Consider the following 27,417-nt stretch of genomic DNA (forward strand, 5'->3'; position numbering starts at 1 on the left):
TTAAAGTATTGAGAAATTTTGTCTCTGCATTTCACCCTGAGGTGACATATACCCAGTCAATATGGGGATAATTGAAATCCCCCACTATTCTTGAGTTCTTTATTTTGATAGCCTCTTAATCTCCCTTAGCATTTCATAGTTACTATCACTGTCCTGGTCAGGTGGTCAATAATAGATGTTATACTTATAAGAAGCACATGGGATCTTTATAGGGGAGAAGGCAGCATGCTGCATTTATTGCGAATACAACAGTTAGCATATGCTTTTCAATCACACACACACACACACACACAATGCACACAGTCCTGCCAACTGATGTTTCTGGTTACCAGTCCAGAGTCTGGATCAATCTAATGGCCAGCCAGAATGGTCGCAGGGGGGAGCAGGGCTCTGTCAGTCACGATCCGATGCTCCTGGAGTGTGGCAAGATGAACCCAAAGTCCCATGGCCAAGCATCCTGTTCTTATAATCTTTTTTCTCTGTTGAAGTCTATGGATTTTGCTGTGTCAGTTTGTGACCGGTTACTTCTTAATTGGTGTTTCTTTTGATGTTAACATTCCAAAACACCTCTGAGAGGGTCATCCTGTCCTGGTTTCGATTTAATCAATTGTCTTGTCTTTAGGGGTGCCAGCCTCCACCTCAGGGTCGTCAATCTGCCCTTCCTTCATTATGGATGCATGTTGATGGTTCTCTGATGTCAAGTCTCTTCACTCCTTCTTCCTTGACCATCTGGCTATAACAATGACCTTCACGCCTTATCTTTTCCTGATGCATGCATTCCTCATTCACACAAACAGTCTTTTACAGAGACCTTTGAGAATACAAACAGTGTCAGTTTATATTGAGCAAAAGACATTGTAAATTAAGCCTTCCTAAATCTTATAATCAAAACAATTCACATTGGGGCCCAGGCCTTCAATGTTCCTCTAATCTCCTTAATATAGACACAATATAAGATCCTGTCTCTTACTTACTAAATCTTAAAAAAAAGAAATGTATATTTAACTAGAGTGCCTAATTTATAATACATGTAGGAAATCATAGTAGACATTATAACTTATCCTAAAACAAAAGGGTGACCATAATCAGTCATAAGGATTGTTCTGGTCTGTCCCTGCCTTAACATCAGTACAGACACTGGCAGTCTGTTAGAAGCATTTCTACCAATGTCCCAGAGGGTCATTCCTTTCTGCTATTCAAAAATGGTGGCTGGCAGGATGATCAAATCATACATTAATTCTTATAGTACAAATATAAAATCCTGCTCCTACATATATCCCTACTGTTATATTGTTGTACCAATAAATTAAAAACCAGCAGGATCTTATTAAAGGGAAAAAGGCAAAATACCACATTTATTGTGAATACAGAAAGAATCATAGTAAGCAGTTAGTTATAGCTATAACATTCCATTCAATCTCATATTTATTCACACATTCATTCATAAACGCACACACACATGTTCTGCAAGGTTGTTATCATAGTAAGCAGTTAGTTATAGCTATAACATTCCATTCAATCTCATATTTATTCACACATTCATTCATACACACACACACACACACACACACACACACACACACACACAGAGGTTCTGCAAGGTTGTTATCATAGTTACCAGCCTTCGAGTTGCTCATGCCAAGCCACTGGCCAGGTAGCCTGGACATGAGGAGGGAGCAGGGCCTTGTCAGATGCTCATCTGATGCTCCTGGAAGTTGGTTTGCAGAATCAGACCCCAAAGTTCTCACTTTTTAGACTCTCTTTTTATAGGAATTTCTTCCTATGCCAGTCTATGGGAATTGCTTCATCATGCTGTTGCTGAATCAATCAGCAGATAGCACATTCCTGATGGCTCCGTGCTGCTAGATGTTATCTTGTTCTTTGGTTCTCCCAATCTTGAGGCTGTTGGGTGGATTCCAGTCTGCCCTCCGGGGGTCCTCTGGTTATTTCCACTTGATGCCTTCTTCAGCCGATGGACACTGGATTCTTAGGCTGGCACCTCCTTGATCATTCAGTTATTATCCACACCAAGCATCCATCCACATACATCCTCTATCTCTATTTTAATCACAATTGTTAATACAACGAAAGGGCGGGGAGTCTCTGGGTGCTGGTTCTGTTGTTACAGAGTATTGCTTTGGGTCTCTCTCTCTGTGAATTGCTTTGAGAACAGACTCTGTCTTAGAATGTACTAACGCAATTAGCAGCTTGCAAGTTTCACACATAGAGGGAGAGAAACAGTACCAAAAACCAAGAGACCTCTTAATTAGTAATACCCTGGAATTTAAACTATGGGGAATCAAACTCATTTGTGATTTTAATACAGAACTTCTTTAATATGATCCAACAACAACGGATTTCGATTTCACTGTAAAAAGTGCACAGAGCAAGAAGTGGCCAGTGTGGCTTCTCCAGGGACCTGCTCCAAGATTTTGTTTGAAATATTTTTTATTGGTTTTCAGTAAAAAGGAACTTTTAACCAAGTTTAAATAAATGTGTTTGCCAGGCCCTAAGACAAGTTTGCCAGACCCTTAAATTCCATAAGAAGTCAACACATAAAGAGAACCTCACGGAACCTGAGTCTCTGTTCACTTACCCCAATTCTATACCATCTAACACCACTGATTTAAACTGAGTTGTTTTTGGCTCAGTGTGAATGACAGGAGAATCAGAGAAACCTGAAGAAGAGCTCTGTGAAGCTTGGTCCCTTCCACCAACAGAAGTTAGTGCCATAAAAAATATTACCTCACCCACCTGCTCTCTCTTAGGAGAATCAGACACATTTATTTCAATTCACCCTCACTCGGAAATCAGACCTGGAAAAATTCAACTCAGAAGGTTGAAAGCTTCAGAAAGCCGTGAGAAAATGAAAAAGTGTTAGAATGTACACATTTAGGGAACCTTAACTATAGCTATTACTGATTCTTTGGCTATAATAGACACATTAATTGACAAGTACAGAGCAAAGAGTCTGCAAGAAGAAGAAAGAGGTAGCTTGGGAAGCCAGCCACTGTTGTATGAAGTTTGAGCCAGGTGCTCATCATACATACATTTTGCACTGTTTGTGTGCAGACTGTCTGAAAACAAGGCTGTTGTTGTTATGTTACAGGTATATTATATCATCCGGTGGTAAAACCTATAGGGAGAGACAGAAGGACCCTATAGGGGAGGGATAGCTCAGTGGTTTGAGCATTGGCCTGCTAAACCCAGGGTTGTGAGTTCAATCCTTGAGGGGGCCATTTGGGGCAAAAACTAGGGATTGGTCCTGCTTTGAGCAGGGGGTTGGACTAGATGACCTCCTCAGGTCCCTTCCAACCCTAGCATTCTATGATTCTATGACCAGGAAATGCCACAAAGTTCACCTTGCAGAGTTTACAGTCCATGTTTCTTGAGCATAAAGCAAATGGAGCTAAATTGGATTTTTGCTAGAGTAACTGAGATTGGAATTGGCCCATAATCCTTAATCTCTGGGCCAAATTCAGACCTGGAAGCCGTACTTGAGATCGGGGTCTGGCCCTTCAGCTTTTGGAATGAAGAGAGAAAGATATCAGGCTGCTCAGTTACGTGTTCTTGCAAATAGGCTTAGGTGAACAATGATCATGACACCCTCTCATGCCACTGAAAAAATCTTTACTATTTTAATAGTTCTCCTGGTGAAAAGGATGGGTTCAAAGTTTCTTTCCTGATGATAAGTGCAAAGTTCAAGGAACTGCTCTATAAAATGTGAGCGTTGTAAATTGTAAATACTCTGTTTTCTCTCTCTGCTGCAAGAATGGTTTCCACCTACTTTTCCTCATGCCTATGTCTCATATTATGCTTCGCCTATTGCAGTACATTCTCGGTAAGTCTAACTCTTGGATTGCCAGATCCTCTCTTTCAGCACATGTTATACAACATCTACAACATGTATTTTACTCTCTTTCAGGTTAGACACCTTCCGAAGGGAGAAGGTAAGGACTCGGTAAACTATTTCTAGGGTTGAGATATTTTCTTTTATTTTCTGTGGGTGGAGCGGGGGATGCATAATGTTTTCTTCTTAATTTGCTTTTCTTACAGCACGCGATGCTGATGCTGGTGAACTGAGGGAGGACATTCCAGCAATAAACTTAGGTGGGTTGCATTTCTAATTCCCATGCAGTCCTTTTGAGATGGTTGTAAGCAAAATGCTGGTGCAACCTTCTAATATTTAGAAGCTTTAAATTTTTTTTTAGTCTTTTTTTTTTTTAAACTGGGTGACATGCTCAGGCAGGGCAGGCAGTCATATCAATGGACATAAACAGACATAATGAAGGCAGGCTGGGACTGACCATCCTCCTGCACCACCAGTATTCCTGCATCTTAGCCCTGCCACAATCCTGCTGTCCAAACCTTGGGCTTCTCCTGCATGAAAACCAGAGGTCATACTGACCTGTGTGGTAATTCTGTGATGTTAATGAACAGCCACTAGGGCTGAGAGCCTTTCTCTCCTGAAGACTCAGAGCTATTGGGCCAGATCTATAGCTGAGGGGAATTTACGTTGAAGTGAATGATACTATTCCAATTAACGGTATGGCCCAGAGTGGGGTGCCAATTAGGAATGGCTTTAGAGGCCAGTTAGCACTCCCCCCACCCGCCATAACAGCTGGTTCTAGAGAGTCGGCAGTAATTTAGTGGTTTACTGTGTTTCTGTCTGAACTGTAAAAAGAAAAGGAGTACTTGTGGCACCTTAGAGACTAACCAATTTATTTGAGCATAAGCTTTCGTGAGTTACAGCTCACTTCATCGGATGCATACTGTGGAAAGAGTAGAAGATCTTTTTATATACACACAAAGCATGAAAAAATACCTCCTCCCACCCCACTCTCCTGCTGGTAATAGCTTATCTAAAGTGATCACTCTCCTGTATCTGGATTTGTGCTGGAAATGGCCCAACTTGATTATCATTCACATTGTAAGGAGAGTGATCACTTTAGATAAGCCACCACCAGTGGGAGAGTGGGGTGGGAGGAGGCATTCCCCCATGCTCTGTGTGCATACAAAAAGATCCTCTACACCCTCCACAGCACGCATCCGACGAAGCGAGCTGCAGCCCACGAAAGCCCATGCTCAAACAAACTGGCCAGTCCAGACTGTGGAGGGTGTAGAGGATCTTTTTGTATGCACACAGAGCATGGGGGAATGCTTCCTCCCACCCCACTCTCCTGCTGGTGGTGGCTTATCTAAAGTGATCACTCTCCTTACAATGTGTATGATAATCAAGTTGGGCCATTTCCAGGACAAATCCAGATACAGGAGAGTGGTCACTTTAGATAAGCTATTACCAGCAGGAGAGTGGGGTGGGAGGAGGTATTTTTTCATGCTTTGTGTGTATATAAAAAGATCTTCTACACTTTCCACAGTATGCATCCGATGAAGTGAGCTGTAGCTCACGAAAGCTTATGCTCAAATAAATTGGTTAGTCTCTAAGGTGCCACAAGTACTCCTTTTCTTTTTGCGAATACAGACTAACACGGCTGTTACTCTGAAACCTGTCTGAACTGTATAGAAATTACATGGAAAAACACATAGCAAAATAAACCCACCTCATTTAATTTTCTATTTTTTGTAATCTGATTTTGATTATATATATATAAAATCTATTCTATTCTTATCATTGCAGCAGCTTACCGAAGGACATAGTGGATTCTCCATCATTTAAAGTCTTTATATCAGAACTGGATCTCTTTCTAAAAGAAATGCTCTAGCTCAGGCACAAGTTCTGGGCTTGATGCAGGAATCAGGGGGTGAAATCCTATGGCCAGTGTTATGAAGGAGGTCAGATTTGATGATCGGAATAATTAGAATAGTTTCCTCTAAACTTAAAATCTATGAAGCTATGATTATAGTGAAGCAAAGACATTGGAGCATAGACAGCCATAAGGCAGAGTAAACCTCTCGTAACATGTTTTTTAGAAACCTGTCAAATCAAGTAGCAGCATCTGCTGTTAATTTAGGGACAGATCCATTACTTCAGTGAGACTAGAAACAGGCCCTTCATAATTATCCATAAATGTCACTTGTGGACTTCAAACTTCCATGATTCTATAAACTCAGCATTTTTCAGGATATAAGATACAGTATTTGAGATTTCATTTAAATAATCTGTTCCTAAATTGCTTTTCAGCTGCTGGCCTGAACCTCTTTCAGGGGGATATCTTACTGCCAGTAAGTATTTTGTAAATGCATAGACGTAATTCGTACTCATCATATTTGCAGTATTACTATTATCCCTCTTCCCTATTCCAAGGGATGCACCACTGACTGTTAATCTTTCCCTCTTGTTTCAACAGAATGAGCGTAATGCACTGAGAAATGAGGCCTACAGATGGAAGTTCCCCATTCCCTATATTCTGGGTGATGACCTAGGTAAAGCAGACTATATTTTATTCTTCAAATTTTACGGCCAAATGCTGGTCTCACTGGAGTTAACATGATACCAGAATTTGACCCTAAGAGAAATGACATTATGACATTCAAAGCTTTTAAAAATACACTAATAAGCAGGCCCACCAATTACACTTAAGATCAAATTCCACAGCATCACAAAGATATAGCAAAAAATGTAATTTAAAGTGTTTGTCTCTGACTGCGATATAGCATAATTCAGTGGCTTTCAAATTGTGGGTCGCGACCCAGTACTGGGTTGCGGAATGTAAGGCTCTGGTCAGCACCGCTGACTGGGCACTTAAAAGTCCTGTCAGCCGTGCTGCCCAGCTAAGGGAGGCTAGTTCCTACCTCTTCTGATACCGGAAGTGGCCAGCAGCAGGTCCGGCTCTTAGGCAGGGGCTGATAGGGGGGCTTCACACGCTACTCCCACCCTGAGCACTGGCTCCACATTCCCATTGGCCGGTTCCTGGACAATGGGAGCTGGCGGGGGGGGGGGGGGGGGGGTCTGTGCCTGTGGGCGAGAGCGGCGCGGAGCTGCTTGCACGCCTCCGCTTAGGATCCAGACCTGCTGCTGGCTGCTTCCAGGGCGCAGTGCGGTCCACGGTGCTAGGACAGACAAGAAGCCTGTCTTAGCATCCCAGCTGTGCTGCTGACTGGGAGCTGCCAGAGGTAACCCTCCACCCCAACCCCGTGCCCCAATCCCCTGTCCCAGCCCTGAGCCCCTCCCCAAACCGAGAGCCCCTTCCTGCACCCCAAACCTCTCATCCATGGCCCCACCCTAGATCCTGCACCCCGAACCCAGACCCCTGACCCCCTCACACCCTCACCCCTGCATCCCAACCCTCTGCCCTAGCCCTGAGCCCCTCCCACACCCCAGACCCCTCATCCCAGCTCCGTTGGGTCACGGGCATCAAGAATTTTCTTCTACTGGGTCACCAGAAAAAAAGTTTGAAAACCACTGACATAAAGTATGTACAGCATATAGCTTATCTCCACAGACACGTGATCTACAATATATTAACGGTACTTTTTGAAATATATTTTCCAGATCTGAATGCCAAGGGAGTCATACTTGAAGTGTTTGAAATGTTCCGTCTTAAGTCTTGTGTGGATTTCAAGCCATATGAAGGAGAGCGCTCCTATATACGATTTCAAAAATCTAATGGGCAAGTATTATGATGACCCCCTAGATTCTTGTTTAATTTTCTTTGGGCAGATTTGCTGCACACCCTTAAACAGTCGCCACCTTCTTCCCCAGAGGTGTTTCCATTTCAGTGATGGGTGAAGTGATCCCTATGTACACTCCTTACCTATTTTGCAGGGGTGTTGGGAGGCAGAATTTGGGCTTTGAAATCTTTGGAAGAAAAGATGCCATGAAAGCTCAAGTTATTGAAACACAGTTTTTATTTCCTGTGTATAAACTATCCCCAGATCACTGAGTACAAAGGAGGCAGCTAGAAAAAGATAAGAATCTTATCCAGTATATCACTTATGTATGTTTGTTTTATCTCAGGGTTTCTTAAAGGACTTTTCAGAGTCAAAAAGATTATTATATTTTCCCCTGTCTTCCACTCTGCCTTGGCTCATTTATCCTCCAGACTGAAGAGACTCTTTCTGGATCCCATTAGGGCCAATTCTGAGTCATCCAGAGAAGTCACCAGTGAATGACATAAAGTGTTCCCTTCCCTTAGATGCTGAGCATGCTGCCTCTGCAACACTCTTAACTCCTGCTGGCCCAATCAATAGCTCAAATCCCAGCACATTACATACTCCCTCATAAGATGCCTAAGTGTCTTTCATCCTAAATCCCACTAGTGACAAATTCTTCTTTAGCACAAGAGGTGGAAGGTTCAGTCTTCACTGATGAGGGTGGTGTCTGTACTTGTATTCCAGTCTGGCCATGTGTTTCATGGCAAAATGGCACCCATAATGGGACCATAGGAGGAGAGATTAAAAAGATTCAGACTGTTCATTTTAGGAAGAAGACGACTAAGCGTTGTGTGTGGGGGGGTATGATAGAGGCCTGTACAATCAGGAATGGTGTGGAGAAAGTGAATAGGAGAGCGTCATTTACACCTTTGTCATAACACAAAAACTAGGGGTCACTTGATGAAATTAACAGGCAGTAGCAATAAAACAAACATAAGGAAGTATTTCTTCACACAGCACACAGCCGACCTGTGGATCTCGTTGCCAAGGGATGTTGTGAAGGCCAAAAGCATAACTGGGTTAAAAAAAGAATTAGATAAGTTCATGGAGGATACATCCATCACTGGGTAGTAGCCAAGTTGGTCAGTGACACAACCCTATTTTCAGGGTGTCCTTAAACTTTCAACTGCTAGAAGCACCTGGCATTGGCCACTATTGGAAGACAGGACACTGGGATAGATGGACCATTGGTCTGACCTAGTATGTCCGTTCTTATGTTTTTAACTCTCGTAGACCTAAGACATTGTGAATGAGCTTGTCTAACAGGCATAACTTGTCATATACTGGCCTCCTGTGATAATGTCTTCAGAGCCAGGGACTGCCTTTATTCTGTGTCTTGGTCAACACTGAGCACGTTGTCAGCACCGTAACAAATAATAAATAATAACATTGGTTATTTAGTTTATTTGAGCATAAGCTTTCATGAGCTACAGCTCACTTCATCGGATGCATTCAATGAATGCATCCACTAAATGCATCTGATGAAGTGAACTGTAGCTCACGAAAGCTCATGCTCAAATAAATTTTTTAGTCTCTAAGGTGCCATAAGTACTCCTTTTCTTTTTGCGAATACAGACTAACACGGCTGCTACTCTGAAACCTGTCATTGGTTTTTTAAATATTTATGTGAACATTTTTTTCAACATCATTTTGGATAAAGTAAGTAAATTGAGTCCTTAAATACAGACCTCCAAACTCTTCTCAAGCGACAGCAACAAAAATGATTAAAGGTCTAGAAAACATTACCTGTGAGGAAAGATTGAGAAAATTGGGTTTGTTTAGTCTGGAGGAGAGAAGACTGCAGCAGGACTTGATAACAGTTTTCAAGTACATAAAAGGTTGTTACAAGGAGGAGGGTGAAAAATTGTTCTTCTTAATCTCTGAGGATAGGACAAGAAGCAATGGACTTAAATTGTAGAAAGGGTAGTTTAGGTTGGACATTATGAAAAACTTCCTAATTGTCACGGTAGTTAAGCACTGGAACAAATTACCCAGGCAGGTTATGGAATCTTCATCATTGGAGGTTTTTAAGAGCAGGTTAGACAAACACCTGTCAGGAATGGTCTAGTTATTACTTAGTCTTGCCTTGAGTGCAGGGGACTGGACTATATGACCTCCTGAGGTGCCTTCCAGTCCTACACTTCTATGGTTATATGACTGTGCACTCTCTCTCTTTCTCAGGTGCTGGTCCATGGTCGGTGATCGGCAGACTGGACAAAACCTTTCCATTGGGCAGTGGTGTGACCATAAAGCTATTGTAGAACACGAGCTCTTACATGCGATGGGATTTTATCATGAACAGTCGAGGACAGATCGGGATGATTACGTGAACATCTGGTGGGATGAAATTCTTCCAGGTCAGTTTTAAATATCAATACAGATTTTGGGAAGTACAGAGAGTATTTTATTTTTCTCACTAATACACTAAGATTTTAAAGCCTCTTGACATGGAATTTTAGAGCCAGATGAGAGTCAAGGGTGCAGCATCGGACATCTCTAAAAGCTGATACTCGTGCACGTTTAGATGTAGTAGATAGTCCGACATCATTTTATCTCAGCTCTGCTTTTTTTTCCCACCCTGAGGGATAACACAGATCAGAGAGGCAGCATTGCCTAGTGGATAGGGGACTGGCCTAGATGTCAGGAGCCTTGGGTTCTGCTCCTGGCTCTGCCAGTAACCTGCTGTGTGACCTTAAGCAAGTCATTTCACCTCTGCTTTCCCTCTCCCTATTTCTCTGTATTCTCTTTTTGAATTAGAAGCTCTTTGGGGCTGGGGCAGAGTTTTACTATGGAGTTATACAGTACTTAGCACATTGTGGTCCTAGTGCTAGAGGTTAATGTGATATAAATAATAATAAGGAAAGGAGAACGCACACATAAAAGTAGAAGAATGGAAGAATTGAGGTTCAACAATAACCTGTCCCATGTGACCATGTAACAAATATCACCTCCATTGGCATCCTTATTGCTAGTCTCAGCACCAAGACCATGAGCCACTCTTTTACTCTTAGAGAAGGTTCTTTTTGCTCAGTGTTGAGGTACATTGGTGGGACTGTATAGGGAAGCTTGCGGTGTTGTTGCCCATGGTATATGTGATAAACAGATGACTTCAATGTTCAGGGCTATCCACTCACCACCTTTCACAAGCACTAAATAAATGCAAGACAAACAGAAAGAAAATGTACCAAAATAATTCAGTTATCTAGTTAACTGATGGTAAAAATACTCTCTTCTGTCCTCCAAACTGAATAGCTGTCATTTTGTACTAAACGGATAACAGTAGTATATGCATGCTCTCTCAGCTCTGCCCCAACATGTGTCTGACCCGTGTGGTGGCAGAAAGGTCTAGAAGAGAGAGAGGAGTTGAACATCCATGCCAATTCCTTCCTTAACATCTGTGTTGGGACTGCCAACATGGCATTACTGGGATGGGCAACTCTTGATGGGGGCTTTACATACCATGTTTTTCATCATTAAACTGAACTAAGAACAACTCGCCTCACTTAGGTCACCAAACAGTCATCAGATGGCAATAATTTTCAGTCGTTATTAACTTGAGCTGGATTTAAATATAAAATACAATAATAATATTAAATATAGGGCCTACATGCCTCAGCTGAGTTTGGGGTTCCACTGTGCCAGGTGCTGAACAAATACATAGTAAGAAACAGTCTCTGATCCTTACAATAGACAAGACAGACCAGAGAGTATAATTATCCCCATTTTTCAGATGTGTTGAAAGGCTCCACAACCCATTACCAATAGTAGAATCATAGAAAGGCTGGGCTGGAAGGGACCTTGAGAAGTCCTTTAGTGCAGTCCCCTGTGCTGAGGCAGGACCAGGTCCTAGACCATCCCTGGCAGGTGTTTGTTCAACCTGTTCTTAAACACCGCCAATGACGGGAATTCCACAGCCTCCCTTGGAATTCCACAGCCTCCCTATTCCAAACTGAAATATCCTTATAGTTAGAAAGTTTTTCCTAATATCTAACCTAAATATTTCTTGGTGCAGATTAAGCCCATTGCTTCTTGTCCTACCATTAGTGAACATGGAGAACAACTGATCACCGTCCTTTTTATAACAGACTTTAACATATTTGAACCTTAGTCTTCTTTTCTCAGGAGTAAACATGCCCAGTTCTTTTACTCTTTCCTCATAGGTCAGGTTTTCTAAACCTTTTATCATTTTTGTTGCTGTTCTCTGGATTTTTCCAATTTATTCACATCTTTCCTAAAGTGTGGCACTCAGAATTGGACCCTACTCCACCTGAGGCCTCACCAGTGTCACATAGAGCAGGACAATTACTTCCCTTGTCTTACATATGACCCTTCTGTTAATAGACCCCAGAATGATATTAGCCTTTTTGGCAACTGCATTACACTGACTCACATTCACAGAATCATAGAACCATAGAAGATTAGGGTTGGAAGAGATCTCAGGAGGTCATCTAGTCCAACCCCCTGCCCAAAGCAATTTGTAATCCACTATAACCTCCAGATCCTTTTCAGTAGTACTGACATCTAGCCACCATTTTGTGCATGTGCATAACAATAACCTAGTTATTTCTCATTTTGTAGTTTACATTTGAATTTTCCTTCCTAAGTGTAGTACTTTGCACTTGTCTTTATTGAATTTCATCTTGTTTCATTCAGATCAATTCTCCAATTTGTCAAGGTAATTTTGAATTCTAATCCTGTCCTTCAAAGTGTGTGCAACCCCTCCCATCTTGGTGTCAGCCACAAATTTTATAAGCATACTCTCCACTCCATTATCCAAGTCATTAAAGAAAATATTGAACCATACAGGACCCAGGACTGAATCCTGTGGGACCCCACTAGATATGCCCTCCCAGTCTGACAGTACACCAGGGATAGCTACACTTTGACTATGGTCTTCAATTGGTTGTGCATCCATTTTATGCTAATTTAATCTAGACCACATTTCCCTATTTTGTTTATGAGAATATCATGTGGGATTGTGTCAAAAACCTTACTAAAATCAAGAGATGTCATAGCTACTTCTTCCCCCCTATCCACTAGGCCAGTAACCCCATCAAAGAAGGAAATTAGGTTGGTTTGGCATGATTTATTTTTGAAAAATCCATTATGGCTATCCCTTATAACCCTATTCTTCTTCAGGTGCTTACAAATTTATTGATTGATAATTTGTTCCAGTATCTTTCCAGGTATCAAAGTTAGGCCGACTATTCTATAATTTCCTGGGTCCTCTTTGTTCCCCTTTTTAAAGACAAATGCTGTGTTTGCCCTTCTCCAGTCCTCTGGGACCTCATCCATCCTTCATGAGCTCTTGAAGGTTTCAGAGTAGCAGCCGTGTTAGTCTGTATTCGCAAAAAGAAAAGGAATACTTGTGGCACCTTAGAGACTAACCAATTTATTTGAGCATAAGCTTTCGTGAGCTACAGCTCACTTCATCGGATGCATCATGAAGTGAGCTGTAGCTCACGAAAGCTTATGCTCAAATAAATTGGTTAGTCTCTAAGGTGCCACAAGTACTCCTTTTCTTTGAGCTCTTGAAGGTAATTGCTAATGGTTCTGAGACGGCTTCAGCCAATTCCTTAAGTACCTTAGGGTGAGTGTCATGAGTCCCTGCTTACTTGAATACATCTGATTTATCTGATATTATTAACCTGTTCTTTCCCTAATTTGGCTTGCATTCCTGCCCTCTTGTTCTCACTGTTAATTGTGTTGAGTATCTGACTGCCATTAACCTTTTTAGTGAAGACTGAAGCAAAATAGACATTAAACACATCAGCCTTCTTGATCCCTGGAGCCAGCCAGTCATCAGTTTTCTTTATTCTTTTCACATGATCAATAACACCCCTCTCTGCCTCCTCTCAGCCCAAATATGACACATGCAATAAAATGGTAATTGACTGGGAGCATTATAACATTCTCCTGCCTAATGCAAAAAAGGAAAAAATATAGCAAGTGCATGTTAGCGTAACTTTACTGCAGGTACGATGTTCTGCAGGTGTCATTACAAGCTATAGATCCCACTTCCCGCTGGGATAAATCCTGCAGGCCTTACTGAGGGAAAACACCTCTTAAAGTTTCTTAGGGGAGTTGAGAGACTGCAACTCTAGCTGGGCACTGCACGGGGCATACAGTGGAAGGTTCCGCATGCCCTCCTCATATCTTGCATCTGCATGAAGACTGGATAATCTCTGGCTCTGAATCACTGGCAATATTTGTGCAACCTGCCAGCTGCTTCTTCTATTGGCAGCTAGTGCCATGCTTGTCTTAGAACGGATCTTCATCTAAAAGTTAGAACTGATCTTCTGCGTAGACTACCTGCCTCCAAGCTGTAAGAAGCTATAGTGCTACCCTGGGGGGAGTGACATCCTTTCTGATAATTAATCCAGTCAAAGTCTCAATTCAAATCTCTAAAAGGAAATAAACATAAACTTTCAGACAATCCTCAGCCTTGAATCCCAGACCATTGTGTTGAGCATGTAGCTGCTTACCCCAGTAAGATACACTGGGAAATAGTACAACTGAGGCTATTTAGTAATAAATGTTCATTCAGTGCAGCCAGATGCTATTTCTAATTAAGAAAAATAAGAAATTTCAAAGCAGTGAGAAGCAGCCAAAACATTCACAGTATAGTTTGAAATGTTAATTTTTTCCCTCTCTTTCCCTCAAACTCTGCAAGCTTGAAACTGGTCCCTTTTGTGAATTATTTGCACTAAATAGAGACTATTTTCATTGAAAAAATAGGTCTTTCCTTTTTTTATAGCAACATTGTTTTTAGGAAAATGATGGAAATGTTACGATTTCATGTGCTTCTGCAGCCAAATTAACGTTTTAGTGTCATAGGGATGTGAAAATGGATAAAATTGCAGCAAATGTTATAATATCTAGTGTGGCAAAACTGCATTTTCACTCAGCTCTAAATGGAAGATGTCATTTGTCCCACAGGCCAGTGGGGGCTGGGAGCACTCTACAGACTAAGGGTGCATGTTGCACCCATCCCCCTCCTGAGAAGAAGTACCCCTGGTTGTTCTACAGTGAACCGAATACCCAGGCAAACATTTGCATCAGTAATTAAAGACTCCAGAATGAAGCACGCTCATCATTCCTTAGGGCTTAATCCTGCGAGGTGCTGAGCACTCTGGCCCCAATTCTCGCAAAGCACTTAAGCTTGGGCTTAACTTTTAAGTGTGTGAGTAGTCCCACTGAGGTCAATAGATTTACTCACATGAGTAAAATGGAGCAGTTACCTGCATGCTTTGCTGGATTGGAGCCAGACAGTTTCACACTTTGCAGGATCAAGGCCATAGCTAGAAGAAGACTAGCTGTAATGTGAGGCATAAAGGAGGCAGAGAAGGGAAGCAAATGAGACAGAAACAAGCAGATGCCTGAGGACCTTCAGAAAAGGAAAAAACATTCAGAACCACTTTTTCAAAATATGGCCTTATATATACGTGCACCATTTCTGAGCACTGTTACTAGTGCATGCCATCTCATGTGCACAAGTCCAGACTCTGCTCTCACTGAACTAGTTTACATAAGTGTGAGTTAGGGAGAAGTTGGCTCTTATGATCTATTTACAGGTGCAAGCTGAGTGACCGTCAAGCACAAATATAGTTCATGCATGAAAATTCCATCATTTGCCTTCACAAGTGAAAGCTCTCAAAAACTGCATCTGGCAGTTATTTAAATGTGCACAAGCAGAAGACACGTGAAATGAAAATTGGGATCTAAAATATGAGGACTTTGTTGTCAAAATTGCTTCATAAACCAATAATGTAAGATTCTAATTCTAACCATATGGTATTTGTCTTTGAATCCACCATATCCACTCTGCATTAATATGTTGTAACTTTTGAGCTTTAGTATGTCCATCCCAGGGACATTTTTGCCTTGGGAAAGATTCTGACCATTTTAAGAATGAATCACTCATTTGCTCTTTCACCAGGCCAATCTCACAACTTTGTGAAGTACGACGACAAGTTAATCTCCGACTTGAACACCCCCTACGATTATGACTCAGTAATGCATTATGAGCCGTTATCCTTTAACAAAAATGAGAGTGTCCCAACAATCACTGCGAAAATACCAGCATTTAATGACGTTATTGGGCAGCGCTTGGATTTCAGCGCCGTTGACTTAGAAAGACTCAATCGCATGTACAACTGCAGTAAGTCCACACTGAGCCATTGTCAAGTGCTCCACATTTTTGGACTTTAACAGGATTTCTTTGCTCCCCCTTCATTTTTATGTCTAAATAAATAAATAAAAAGACGAGAGAGCCAAATTGGGAGGAGCTATAGAAAACTTGTCCTCAGTTTACCTTACTGTGGGGATGAGTGATGTGTGGAGCAGGTTATTTTCCCCATCCCAATCCCTTTCTAGGTCTCTGCTGCCATTACTGCTTTTGAAGCAGTCCAGCAAGTGAATGAAAGACTTACACTCATCCAATTCTATGCCTCCTTTCATGTGTGCTTTATTCAGGGACCCCCCTCAATGAATTAACTTCTTCCTCCTTCAGATCCTTGCAGTTGTGACAACTCCAAGAAATCAGCCAATTGTCAGGCTGTGCATCAGTCAGGGATAGCTGATTTTATTTGCTACCTTCAGGAACCAGCAAGTTGTGTAATAGCTCCCTAAGGAATGATTTTGACTACTCAGGGAGGGTAAAGGTTGCAGGATTGTATATGGGCCGTATGATGTGTTGCATAGAAATGTATCCCTCAGGAAAAGCGTACAGAAGGGAAAAATAATTTGAACAGCATTATCCCAGTCTTCCTTAAAACACATTTTATTTACTAGAGTCTTCTTTGGATTTAACCATATGCATGTTCTTTCAGCTTCAACTCACACCCTTTTGGACCAGTGTGCTTTTGAGTTTGCCAATATCTGTGGCATGGTTCAGGGCACCGGAGATGACGCAGACTGGATCCATAAGAAGAGCAGCCTCAAGGGACAAGAAGACCACACGCTCCTCGGACGCTGCAAAGGTAAAATAAAAAATAAATACGGACCTGAGTAAAAGTTAGGGACCCCAAAGGTCACTTTGTTCATGCTTTAGCGAGGGTGACAGCTGTGTTTTAAAGAGAGCTTCAGACAGATGGTAACATTGCAGCCAACACTTGGAAAAACTTGGCAGCTGATCAAACTGAAAGGTACTTGAAAGCCAGGAAAAGCATGACTATCTTGGAGGATCCTGTTCTAAGGAAGGCTTGTTTGTTATGACCCTGGCCATGCTAGCACCCTTTTCCCTTTTCCCAGCACCTTGGCAATGTGCTTCCTTTTGATAATGAGGAACAAAGGTGCTGATATTACCAGTGCCAAATCAGAAGCTTTTTGCAACATACACTGCATTCTCTAGACCAGATCAGCAATATCAAAGAGGACAAAGAACACGTATTATGGTTTAACTAGAGGCATAATAAATATATGCTGGAATGTGACCTACCCTATCTACCTCTGTTTGATTAACAATGATTTTAGCACAACATAAGAGTGAAGAGTTGCACGCAAATCTCTGATAACTGTTACATTTGAAACATAAACGAAGTGTGAGGCGTGTTGAGGCTGGCACAGTCTCAGGTCAATATTTGGTTTCCTAAAGAATCAAACAACAATGATTTTTAAGGTCCTTCTATTCATGTGTTGAATGACAATTTTACACAAAATCCCCAGTTTTCTGTTTTTCAAACTAGTGGAATCACAAAAAAATGCAAAGTCAGTCCCTAGTATGAGCCAGTCACAGAGCCCGGCAGTGTCAGTCCAGGAGGAATTTGCTCACACATTAAAGAAAAATTCTCAAAGGCTTGTTTGACAACTAAGGACCTGATTTTCCACTACGTAGTCAGGCAGAACTCCCTCAGACTTTGGGAAAATATGACTTCAGTGGGAATTTTGCCTAAGTAAGAAGTGCAGGTGTAATGACCCTAAGCATGAGCCGCTATCATTTGAGCTAAAGGAGCAATTCCATTTGCTGGCAGCTGTGGTATACTCTTATCCCCTTATGTGGACCAGCCACTAAAGTGAAGAAGACACGGAGACTCACACTCTCTCAGGAATGGTTACACAGGATCAGGTACAATTTAAACTAGGAATGGGAAATGATACTTGGAAGCAATCTAAGGGTCGTCAATAGAACAGCCTGCAGGCTTTCTTTGAATTCTTTCCCCTCCTGTGACAATCAATGTCCAGACACCCCAAGGAGAGAACAGGGGGGTCTGAACCCCAAGGGATAAGCAATTGAATCAGCGGGTTCTACACAATGTTACAGAGTAGAACTGTAGGTTAAGTAAGGTCTTTCATGAAAAGCATGTAATGTCCGAAACTTGATGGTCATTAGGAGGTCAGCGAGGAGTCCAGTGACACCTTAAAGACTAACAGATTTATTTGGGCATAAGCTTTCATGGGTAAAAAACCCACTTCTTCAGATGTGAGAGGGGTAGCCATGTTAGTCTGGATCTGTAAAAGCGGCAAAGAGTCCTGTGGCACCTTAGAGACTAACAGACGTATTGGAGCATAAGCTTTCGTGGGTGAATACCCACTTTGTTGGATGCATCCGACGACGTGGGTATTCACCCACGAAAGCTTATGCTCCAATACGTCTGTTAGTCTATGAGGTGCCACAGGACTCTTTGCCACTTCTTCAGATGGTTATGAATGTATGCGTGGAGATATGTGTAGAACATTGTCCTAGTAACGAGGGTGCAGCTGCCGTGTCGCCTCCCACCAGGCAGGCGGGCAGGGCACCTCCCAGGCTAGCTGTTTACATGAAACTAACTCCAGGATGATGGTTGGTGGACTAAGGTTGCCTGGAGGGAGTTTCCCCACTCTCTGTAACCATGAATTCTCATAGTCTGAAAGGAAGAGGAAAAAACTGCAAACCCCCCAGTTAAAAGGGAAGGAGTTTGAAGTGCAGGCTATGCAGAAACTCAGGGCCAGCATCTAAGCAAGGTGCTGTTCCTTAAAAACTGGATCCCCTCTAGGACAGAGGGCATGCTGGGAAACTGTTCAGCAGCAATAGGTAACTTGTGTTAGAGAAGTGGATTTCGCTAATATTGAAGTGTAAAGTCTGAGGTTTCATCTCTATGGTTAAGTTCTGTGTAACTCGTTATGTGTTTTCTTTTCCTTGTGATTTCATCTCTGAATCTGTGATTTTTCTATTAAATAAACTTTTTGTTTATTTTTACCCTGAGCAGTTATCTGTTGACTGGGTCAGGTTGCGCTCCTTCTGGGATGATGATCCCAACAGAAAAAGTTCAAGTGTCTGGCTGTTAAGAACTCAGGGGATGGATATGGGGAGGCTCGGGAGCAGAAGGGTTATTGGGGTCACCCTACAAGGAGTAACTAGGTGGGTGGAAGCCCTTTATGCTTGAAGGCTGGCTGCTGGTATCGGAGTGCTGAGCTATTGCAGCATAGCATTAAGGCACCCAAAGTTATAAGGCAGGCAGTGACAGAACCCCTTTCCTGTCTGTGTGATCCCCAAAATGTCACACCCCTATTTTTTATTTCACAGGTGTAACTAAAGGGACTTTGGCTGTGTGACAGTACAGTCTAGTGACTAGAGAAAGACTGGGGTCAACCCCCTGGATACTATTCCTGGGTCTTCTGTGTAGCCTCTCTGTGCTTCAGTTTCCCTGTTGGTGACATGGGGATATGAGATAATACCTAAAAAGATGATGGCATTGTGAGGCTTAAGAAAAGCACCATGAACTGTACATGCAGCTGTTTCATCTGCACTGCACATACATTTATGCAACCGCAAGTCATATGCAGCAGGCAGAAAGATTAAGAAGAGGCAATAATTAATAATCAATTACTTTATTATTTATTAATTAATTATTACTTGTTAATCATTAATTAATAAATAATTAATTAATATTTAATAATAAATAATTAAGGCTCACTTTCTCTGTAGATGCTGGTTCTTTCATGTACTTCAGCACTAGCTCTGGCCAGGCAGAAGATATGGCTCTCCTAGAATCCCGGATCCTTTACCCAAAGAGAACTCAGCAGTGTCTCCAGTTCTTCTATAAGATCTCCGGAAGCCCCTTGGACAAGCTTGTCATCTGGGTTAGAAAGGACAATGGCACCGGGACTGTTAACATGCTGGTTAAAGTCAAAACCTTTCAAGGTATTTCTGAAAATATTAGACTACAAAAAATTGGGGTGGGTGAGGGATACCATAGTGTGTTTAGAAATGAGACAAACTGTTTCAGAAACACAAGAGTTTTCCTAAACCAATCAGGTCAGCATCTTGCTATCCAGGTAGGTATTCTGGAATCTGAGCACAACATACCTACTACGTGGATGGCTGTATGTAAGCCCTGGATGGTGAAATTCGGATGGTCCCAAACAATATAGGACACCATTTTAATGCTTTGGGTAAGAGCAAAGCAGGACTGTAAAAGATTTACATTTGCACCATGAGGCGTAATTAATCACTGTTCTCATGCAAATAGGAGCAATGATCCTCGGCATTGTTAATGCAAATAAGACCTTTCATTCCTGAGAACTTGCACATGTATTTGCTTCTAGAGCATTTTCCATGCAGAAAATTCATTAACTCCTTATTGCTTGCCAGTAGAACATGGTTCCAATGATTCACTGAATTTAAGTGGTTTCAGAGTAGCAGCTGGGTTAGTCTGTATTCGCAAAAAGAAAAGGAGGACTTTTGGCACCTTAGAGACTAACCAATTTATTTGAGCATAAGCTTTTGTGAGCTACAGCTCACTTCATCGGATGCAGAGAGCTGTAGCTCATGAAAGCTTATGCTCAAATAAATTGGTTAGTCTCTAAGGTGCCACAAGTCCTCCTTTTCTTTTTGTGAATTTAAGTGGCACCATCTAATACAAGTGCTTTGACATCAAACTTTAAACTTGTGTCTGAACAGAGAACACTTAGAGCATCCTGGGGTCAGCCTGGAATAATAGGGAAGGGCAAAGGGTTAGCTAACGAATGGTCTCAGTATGGACCACTCAAAGTCAGAGACCTAGTAGTCCATATTCTGATAGTATGTCAGTCATACTAAATAACACCTGACTTCATGAGCAATCCTGCTGATTTCAATGCACCTGACACGTAGAAATCAATTGGACTTCTCAAGGAGTCTTGTGCTTCTCAGTGTGAGTAAAGGTATCAGAATCCGGCTCTCCTACAACAGAAAGGGCAACATTCAGCCCTTGTGTCACTCTCACGACTGCCATAGAGTCACCTTGAGAAAGGATCTGACCCTGATGGTTTATTTTGAGATCACTTTAGACCAAGTTAAAAAAATGCAAACCCAAACATTGTTGAGAGTTGCCACTTTTTGTGGGTTTGCTCAACAGCACAAACTCAGCTATCGTGAAATGGTGCTGTTGTGGTGGCAATACCCAGGGAGTTTGGGGGACCTAGGAATATCCTGCAGGTGGGATTTTCAGGATGAAGGATTGTACCTTGGCAAAATCAGGGTGATATTGGGACAGCTGGTGCCAGCCTCCCTGGGCCTCTTGTTTGTCTCATTGACCTCTTACCTCTTGTCTTTCAAAGTGTAAGCTCTTTGGGTTAGAGACTGCCATTTACTAAATATTTGTATGGCACCTAGCACAATGGGCCCCTGGCCTAGCTGAGCTCTGGTGATACTGAAATATAAATGTATAATAGCAACAACCTGAGATCTCCACCCTGCAGGGTTATGGGGAAATCCACATGTCTTAGTATGCGGTTTAAATAAGTGGTTGGAGAACAATAAATGTGCTACTAAAGACTTGTCCATGCTACAAAATTAAGTCGACTCAAGTCACTGTATAGATACCACTGTAATTCACGTCCATACTTCTTCTGTCGGTGGTGCGCGTCCTCACCAGGAGCGTCCACTGACTGAAGTGGGGCATTGTGGGACACTGTCAGCTGGAGTCTGGCAGCCCCGCATGGGGATAATATCTGCCCCCTGCCCCCCACATCACCTTGGTGCTGATAGCCCAAGCTGTCAGCTGGATGCCAGGCTCACAGCTGGGCCCCCTCCCTCACTCCAGCACTGACAGCTGCCTTGGCACTGACAGCCCGAGCTGTTAGCCGGGGACCAGGTGAGCCACGTGCTTGGCTGACAGCTCAGGCTGTCACGCCAGGGTGTGGGAGGAGGCGACTGACAATTTGGGCGTTCAATGGTAGGGCGGGGGTGGGCCCTAACTGCATCGACATAAACACTATGCCTCTTCTGGAGGTGGAATCATGATGTTGGCATAGTGGGCCACTTACTTTGGCGGAAGCAGCATTCTAGCATAGATACTGACATTACTAGGTCAACGTAAGCCACCTTGTGCTGACTTAACTCTTTAATGTAGACCACGCCTAAGGTATATTGTTATTAATTGTGTCCCTTGTTCTCATTTCTTCCGGTAGGAGATAGCGACCACAATTGGAAAATTGCCCATGTGACCCTCAATGTTCAAGAGAAGTTCAGATACGTCTTCCAAGGATTCAGGGGCAATCCCAGCAGCTCATCTGGTGGAATTTTTATTGATGATGTCACCCTAACTGAGACACCATGCCCCCATGCTGTGTGGCTCATTCGGAACTTCACCCATATTCTCCAGACTTCTGTTTCAGGCTCTGTGATGCGTAGTCCCCGGTTTTATAGCCCTGAGGGTTATGGTTACGGTATATCTTTGTATCCTCGTGGCACATCTAATTCCTACTTTCCAGATTACACCCGCATTTCTTTTCACTTGTGCAGTGGAGAGAATGATGATGCTCTGCAATGGCCTGCTGAGAACAGACAAGCTATTTTAACGGTGCTAGACCAGTACCCTGACATCAGGAACAGGATGTCCTCAAGCAGGACCTTCACAACAGACAAGAGCCAAGTTTTGCCAGGTAAGTGGCTTTTGCATGAAAATGACTGAAACAGCATGCACAAGAGAAAGGGAGTGTGATTCAGTGGAGAGGGCATGGGACTTGGAGTCAGGAGGCCTACTTTCAATTCCCAGCTGTTCTATTACTTGGTCAGGTGACCTTGGGCAAGTCCCTTCCCCTTTTCTGTGCCTCAGATTCCTTATCTGTAAAATGGGAATAGTAATACAAGCTCACCTGGGATAAAAATGTGCTTTATGAGTGTTAGGTGTTCATTAATAATTATTATTTATTATTATAGGGGCGAATGAGCCCAGAGATATATGAGTTTGACTCTAAATATAAAGTTCTTCAAAGCCAAGTCAAGACTCAGAATTCTGCCTGTGTTCTTAGAATGGGCTCAGGGATATCAGAATAATTCCAAGCTAGTGACAGGATCTGATGAGTGGTGTGTCAAAATGTGACATTGCAACACCACAAGAGCATCACCTTCCCGTGATGCACCTGACCAACTGAATGTGCAGATTTTGAGGTTTGGCAAACTTGAATACAGACAGCTTGGTTGCATTTAGATTGTCATCCAAAAACCATCACGCAAAGCATCCAAAGCATTTTATTTAACGAATAAAGTAGTTGGAAATCTGTGGGAGTTCTGAGTTACCATCATCCAGAGCACATCCAGTAATCCCCCCCATCCATATCTCTGTCTCCATCAATTGCCTCTTGCCTTACACTTAGATTATAAACTCTTTGGGGAAGAGTAACAGCCGTGTTAGTCTGTATTCGCAAAAAGAAAAGGAGGACTTGTGGCACCTTAGAGACTAACCAATTTATTTGAGCATAAGCTTTCGTGAGCTGCTCACGAGCTGCTGTAGCTCACGAAAGCTTATGCTCAAATAAATTGGTTAGTCTCTAAGGTCCCACAAGTACTCCTTTTCTTTGGGGAAGAGGCAGTCTTTCTGTTCTATGTTTGTACAACACCCAGCTGGTCCATGACTAGAACTCCTATGTGATATTGTAATAAAATTAATAATAAGAACAATAAAGAGTTTGATGGCAAAGTAAAACCGCAACAGCTGAGTCCCCATCTCTCCATACCTTTCTCAGTATGATCTTTTCTATATTAATGTTTTTAATTACAAAGATTTTTCACAGAACAATAATGATGGATAAAATCCAGAACCTCTAAACTCTCACACCTCTAAACCTCTAAACTTTCAAAATCTGAATCTGACTTTGTGGCATGACTTCACCACTAGTTTTTTAATGCAGAAAAAGTCCTTGTAATGCTTTAACATCTATCGCTGAATAACATTTGGTTCTAGGCTTTTTGCTGATTAAAAACAAGTCATGCATAATCCTATTATTTTGCAGATAAAAATGATACTTCAATGTGGGATAAACCATCTATTGTCGGAACATTCGACCCTTCATGCAAGTGTAATAGAAGCTTAGACTGGGGTTGGAGTAATTTCATCTCTCACAAACATCTGAGACAGAGGAATTTCCTGAAAAATGATGACCTCATTATTTTTGCAGAATTTAAAGGTGCAGAATCTTTTCTTTCTCTTCATAGAATCATAGAATATCAGGGTTGGAAGAGACCTCAAGAGGTTATCTAGTCCAACCCCCTGCTCAAAGTAGGACCAACCCCAACTAAATCAAACTGAACAGGCTGTTCCTTCAATGTCAGTTCAGATGGCTATTCCAATAATGATTGTCATCAATCTCTGAGCCCCTTCTATTTTGCAGGGCCAGATTTTTAATGGTGTTTAGGTACCTAAAGATGCAGGTAGGCACCTTGTGTGATTTTTCAAGAGCTCCTAGATGTCTAACTCCCATTGATTTCAATAAGAGTTAGGCACCTAGGCATTTTTGAAAATCCCAGTGGGTGGTTATCTGCATCTTTCGGTGCCTAGATACCTTTAAAAATCTGGCCTGCTGTGTCTGTTTGGAAAAGGATGTCTGGAATTGAACACAGTATTCCAAGTAAGGATGTATAATTGATTGATGTAATGAGCTAGAATATTTTCAATAATCACCCCTGCTCCTAATTTCCGTCTTATGTCTTGATTGCTTATTTTTGGCTTGGGTGTCCATTTTTGGAAGGATATCTCTTTGATTGAATAACCTCTTGAACCTTGCCATTTAATCTTCTGGGGTAACATTTTCAGAATAGCTTAAGTGATTTAGGAGTCTAAATTTCATTTTCGAAAGTGACGGCATTTTAGATCCAAAGTCCCATTGACTTTCAATGGAAAGGAAATCAAAATCCTTAGAAGACAAAATCATTGACTTTCAATGGGACGTAGGCTCCTAGGCCCCAGATCCTCAAAGGTATTTAGGCACCTAATGCCTACCGATTTCTGTGGGAGTTGGGTGTCTAAATGCCTTTGAGGTTCTGGGCCCAAGAGTTCTAATTTTCTTGAAAATGAGATTTAGTCTCCTATTTTGCTTGGACACTTGAAAATTTAATCCCCAACCTTCTCTTACATGCCTGCATGCTTCCTTTTCTGTTGAGGGGTATGCTTTCCTTCTGGGACACTCTGCGCAGGTTGCTTGAATAGCCTCCATCATGAGTCTAAAGGTTTTAATTTCCATTCTTTTGTCTTGGGGGTCAGCTAACTTCTTTACCCATCTCCAGTGTATTACTAAGGGCTTGTCTACACTTGAACGCTACAGCAGCTGCAGGTGCATCGCTGCAGTGTTTTAAGTGTAGACACACCCTAAGATGAGACTAGCCTATCCGCCTCTGTTCTTGTCCATTCTCTTTCCAAGAAGCAATCATTTAATGTGTCGAGAAATTGCCACTCTAAACCTTGTTCCATCAGGACATTTGATCTGTTTATACCCAGCTAACTGAAAACACCATTGATTACTGTTTATTAGAATTCATTGCTTCTGTGACCTCCCTCAGCATTGTGCACTCCATTATAACCTTTCCCTCATCTGGAAGCTCGTAGAACAGCCCTGTTAATATCTTTCTATTGTTATTACGTGGGACTTGTATCCATACAGATTTGATGTTTGTCACTCCACCATGTTTCAGCAAAGCCCTTTATATTCTAATTCACCTATTTCTGCTTTAAGATCTTCCTTTAAATAGCGCCTCCAAACTTCATCAACTTTCTGTACCAGCAGTCTGGTTACACTTTGGTTAATGTGGAGCCTGAAAATTCCCCAGTTCCTAATAAAATGAAACTCCTCTTGCTTATGCCATCTTGGCATCCATGTATTAAAACCTTGAAGTTTCCCCCCTTTAGCTAGCCCCATGTGAGGGCATTTCAGAGAAAGCTACCATAGAAGCCTTGCACTGAAGTCATTTGCCAAGTAATCTCTATTATTGGTGAAGTGATTCCTATATGTGTTAGTGGTGGGTTCAGACTGTAAAATGTGGATCTGGATTTCAAGCATCCCAGGTTGTAAGGTTTTAGTTTGGTCCATTCGATAATATACATATACAAATATACATATAGAAAGTATATGCATATATACATGGATATAATATTATATGTATCAATGTATATAGCAGGGGCATGTTCTCCTCTTTTTATACATGCAGAGCTTCCTCCAATACAAGTGAGAGCTCCCTGTGTGGAGCAAGGAGAGATAATATGCTATTGTTGAGATCCTTTCGGATGAAAAGTGCAATGTATAATAATGTCAGTCACTATTAACCACTGTCTCTCTTTTTTTCCTTTTCAAAAGATCTCACCTATCTCAAAAAGACTGAAGTCCCTATTAAACCTGCCCAATCCATCACCAAAGACCTTATTCTTGAAAGGCAAAGGAGATCAGCTCTGAACACTGGCTCCCTTGAAGACTGGCCATCCTACATGAGAGACGCGTGTGACCCAAATCCTTGCCAAAATGATGGCGTCTGTGTGAATGTGAAAGGGAAAGCAAGCTGCAGGTACCACAGGCCCCTTTCATGCCAGCCGCAGATTTCTCATGCACTAGCTGATGCATATAATAGACATTCAGCTCATGAGAAGATAAGACTCTCCGTTCACTGCTACAGACATTAGTATCAAATCCTCCACATTGTCAGGCACAGTGATAGGAACACAGCACTCCTTTGCTCAGCTTTTGGGAATTCTCTTACTAGCAGTCCTCAGGGCAGTGCAGGGATTGCTCCCTTTGTGGGTGCTCCCAGGGGACATAAATTACCCTAAAGGAAGTGAGGATGATGTGGGAGACTTGGCCTGAACCCCTCTACTGGGAACTGCCACATGCAACCCAGCCATCTTGGGGGGGAGGAGCCTCCTTGAGCTCCCTCTCCTTCTCAGCTCTGGGATGGGATGGTTCCCCATAGGACCCTGCTCAAGGCTGTGTTTAGATGGAACATCCTCTCTCAAACCAAACAGTCCTCAATCCACAGCAGACAGGCCCTTTAGTTCTTTCAGGAGTTCTGAATGTAGATGGATGATCTTGCAATGTCCCTGCAGGGCAGGAAAATACACACCAAGCCTTTACATTTGTTGCCTTTTATTCCCAGGTGTCCCTCAGGCAACACCTTCTTCTATACAGGTGAGAGATGCCAGGCTGCACAGGTCCATGGGAATCTCCTTGGAATGATGGTTGGTGGAGCCGCCGGAACAATAGTATTAATTATCATAATTGTTTCCATGCTAACTAGAAGATAAATGCTTCAGCATAATTTTTTTCCTGGAGCTTGAGAGCGTTTGGTTTTTAATTAATACAGATGCAGGAATAAAATATGTAGAAACTCTCAAGATATGGATATAGAAATGTTCTACTAAAATCTCAGTGACAATGCGTTTGCTCTGCAGGGCATAGCATTTAAAGATCCTTTACCTTGAACTTCTGTTTAATAAAGGTTTATAACATGAGAACAACCTGGAGAATCTTTTCTGCATGTTCTTTTATCAGATTGTTGTTTCTTCTAAGACAAGCAGGAATGAAGAGATCCCATGTATTTGATCTACCCAGTGGAAAAAGGCCAATGTTCAAACTCAGGTA

The 27,417-nt window shown here is 42.1% G+C and overlaps 1 protein-coding gene across 1 annotated transcript; it reads left to right on the top strand.

Annotated features, from left to right (window-relative positions):
• The first annotated feature begins 3,729 nt into the window (after positions 1–3,729).
• Positions 3,730–27,203, top strand: MEP1A (meprin A subunit alpha). Its single transcript, XM_074946784.1, has 14 exons — positions 3,730–3,841; positions 3,926–3,950; positions 4,057–4,110; positions 6,143–6,183; positions 6,309–6,384; positions 7,454–7,571; positions 9,796–9,971; positions 15,554–15,775; positions 16,446–16,595; positions 19,520–19,735; positions 21,985–22,458; positions 23,809–23,982; positions 26,143–26,347; positions 26,933–27,203. Exons 1-14 carry the CDS (start codon positions 3,773–3,775, stop codon positions 27,078–27,080), a joined length of 2,148 nt encoding a protein of 715 aa, XP_074802885.1. The 5' UTR covers positions 3,730–3,772; the 3' UTR covers positions 27,081–27,203.
• The last annotated feature ends 214 nt before the right edge of the window (positions 27,204–27,417 follow it).

The sequence above is a fragment of the Natator depressus genome, chromosome 3 (assembly GCF_965152275.1).
Source record: "Natator depressus isolate rNatDep1 chromosome 3, rNatDep2.hap1, whole genome shotgun sequence".
NCBI classification, from domain to species: Eukaryota; Metazoa; Chordata; order Testudines; family Cheloniidae; genus Natator; species Natator depressus.

Excerpts from the sequence above, each read along its gene's own strand:
- MEP1A (XM_074946784.1), top strand. The coding sequence starts at position 3,773 with ATGGTTTCCACCTACTTTTCCTCATGCCTATGTCTCATATTATGCTTC. Across the intron at positions 7,572-9,795 it reads CGATTTCAAAAATCTAATGG|GTGCTGGTCCATGGTCGGTG; the intron begins GCAAGTATTATG and ends TCTCTTTCTCAG. Across the intron at positions 22,459-23,808 it reads CAAGAGCCAAGTTTTGCCAG|ATAAAAATGATACTTCAATG; the intron begins GTAAGTGGCTTT and ends ATTATTTTGCAG.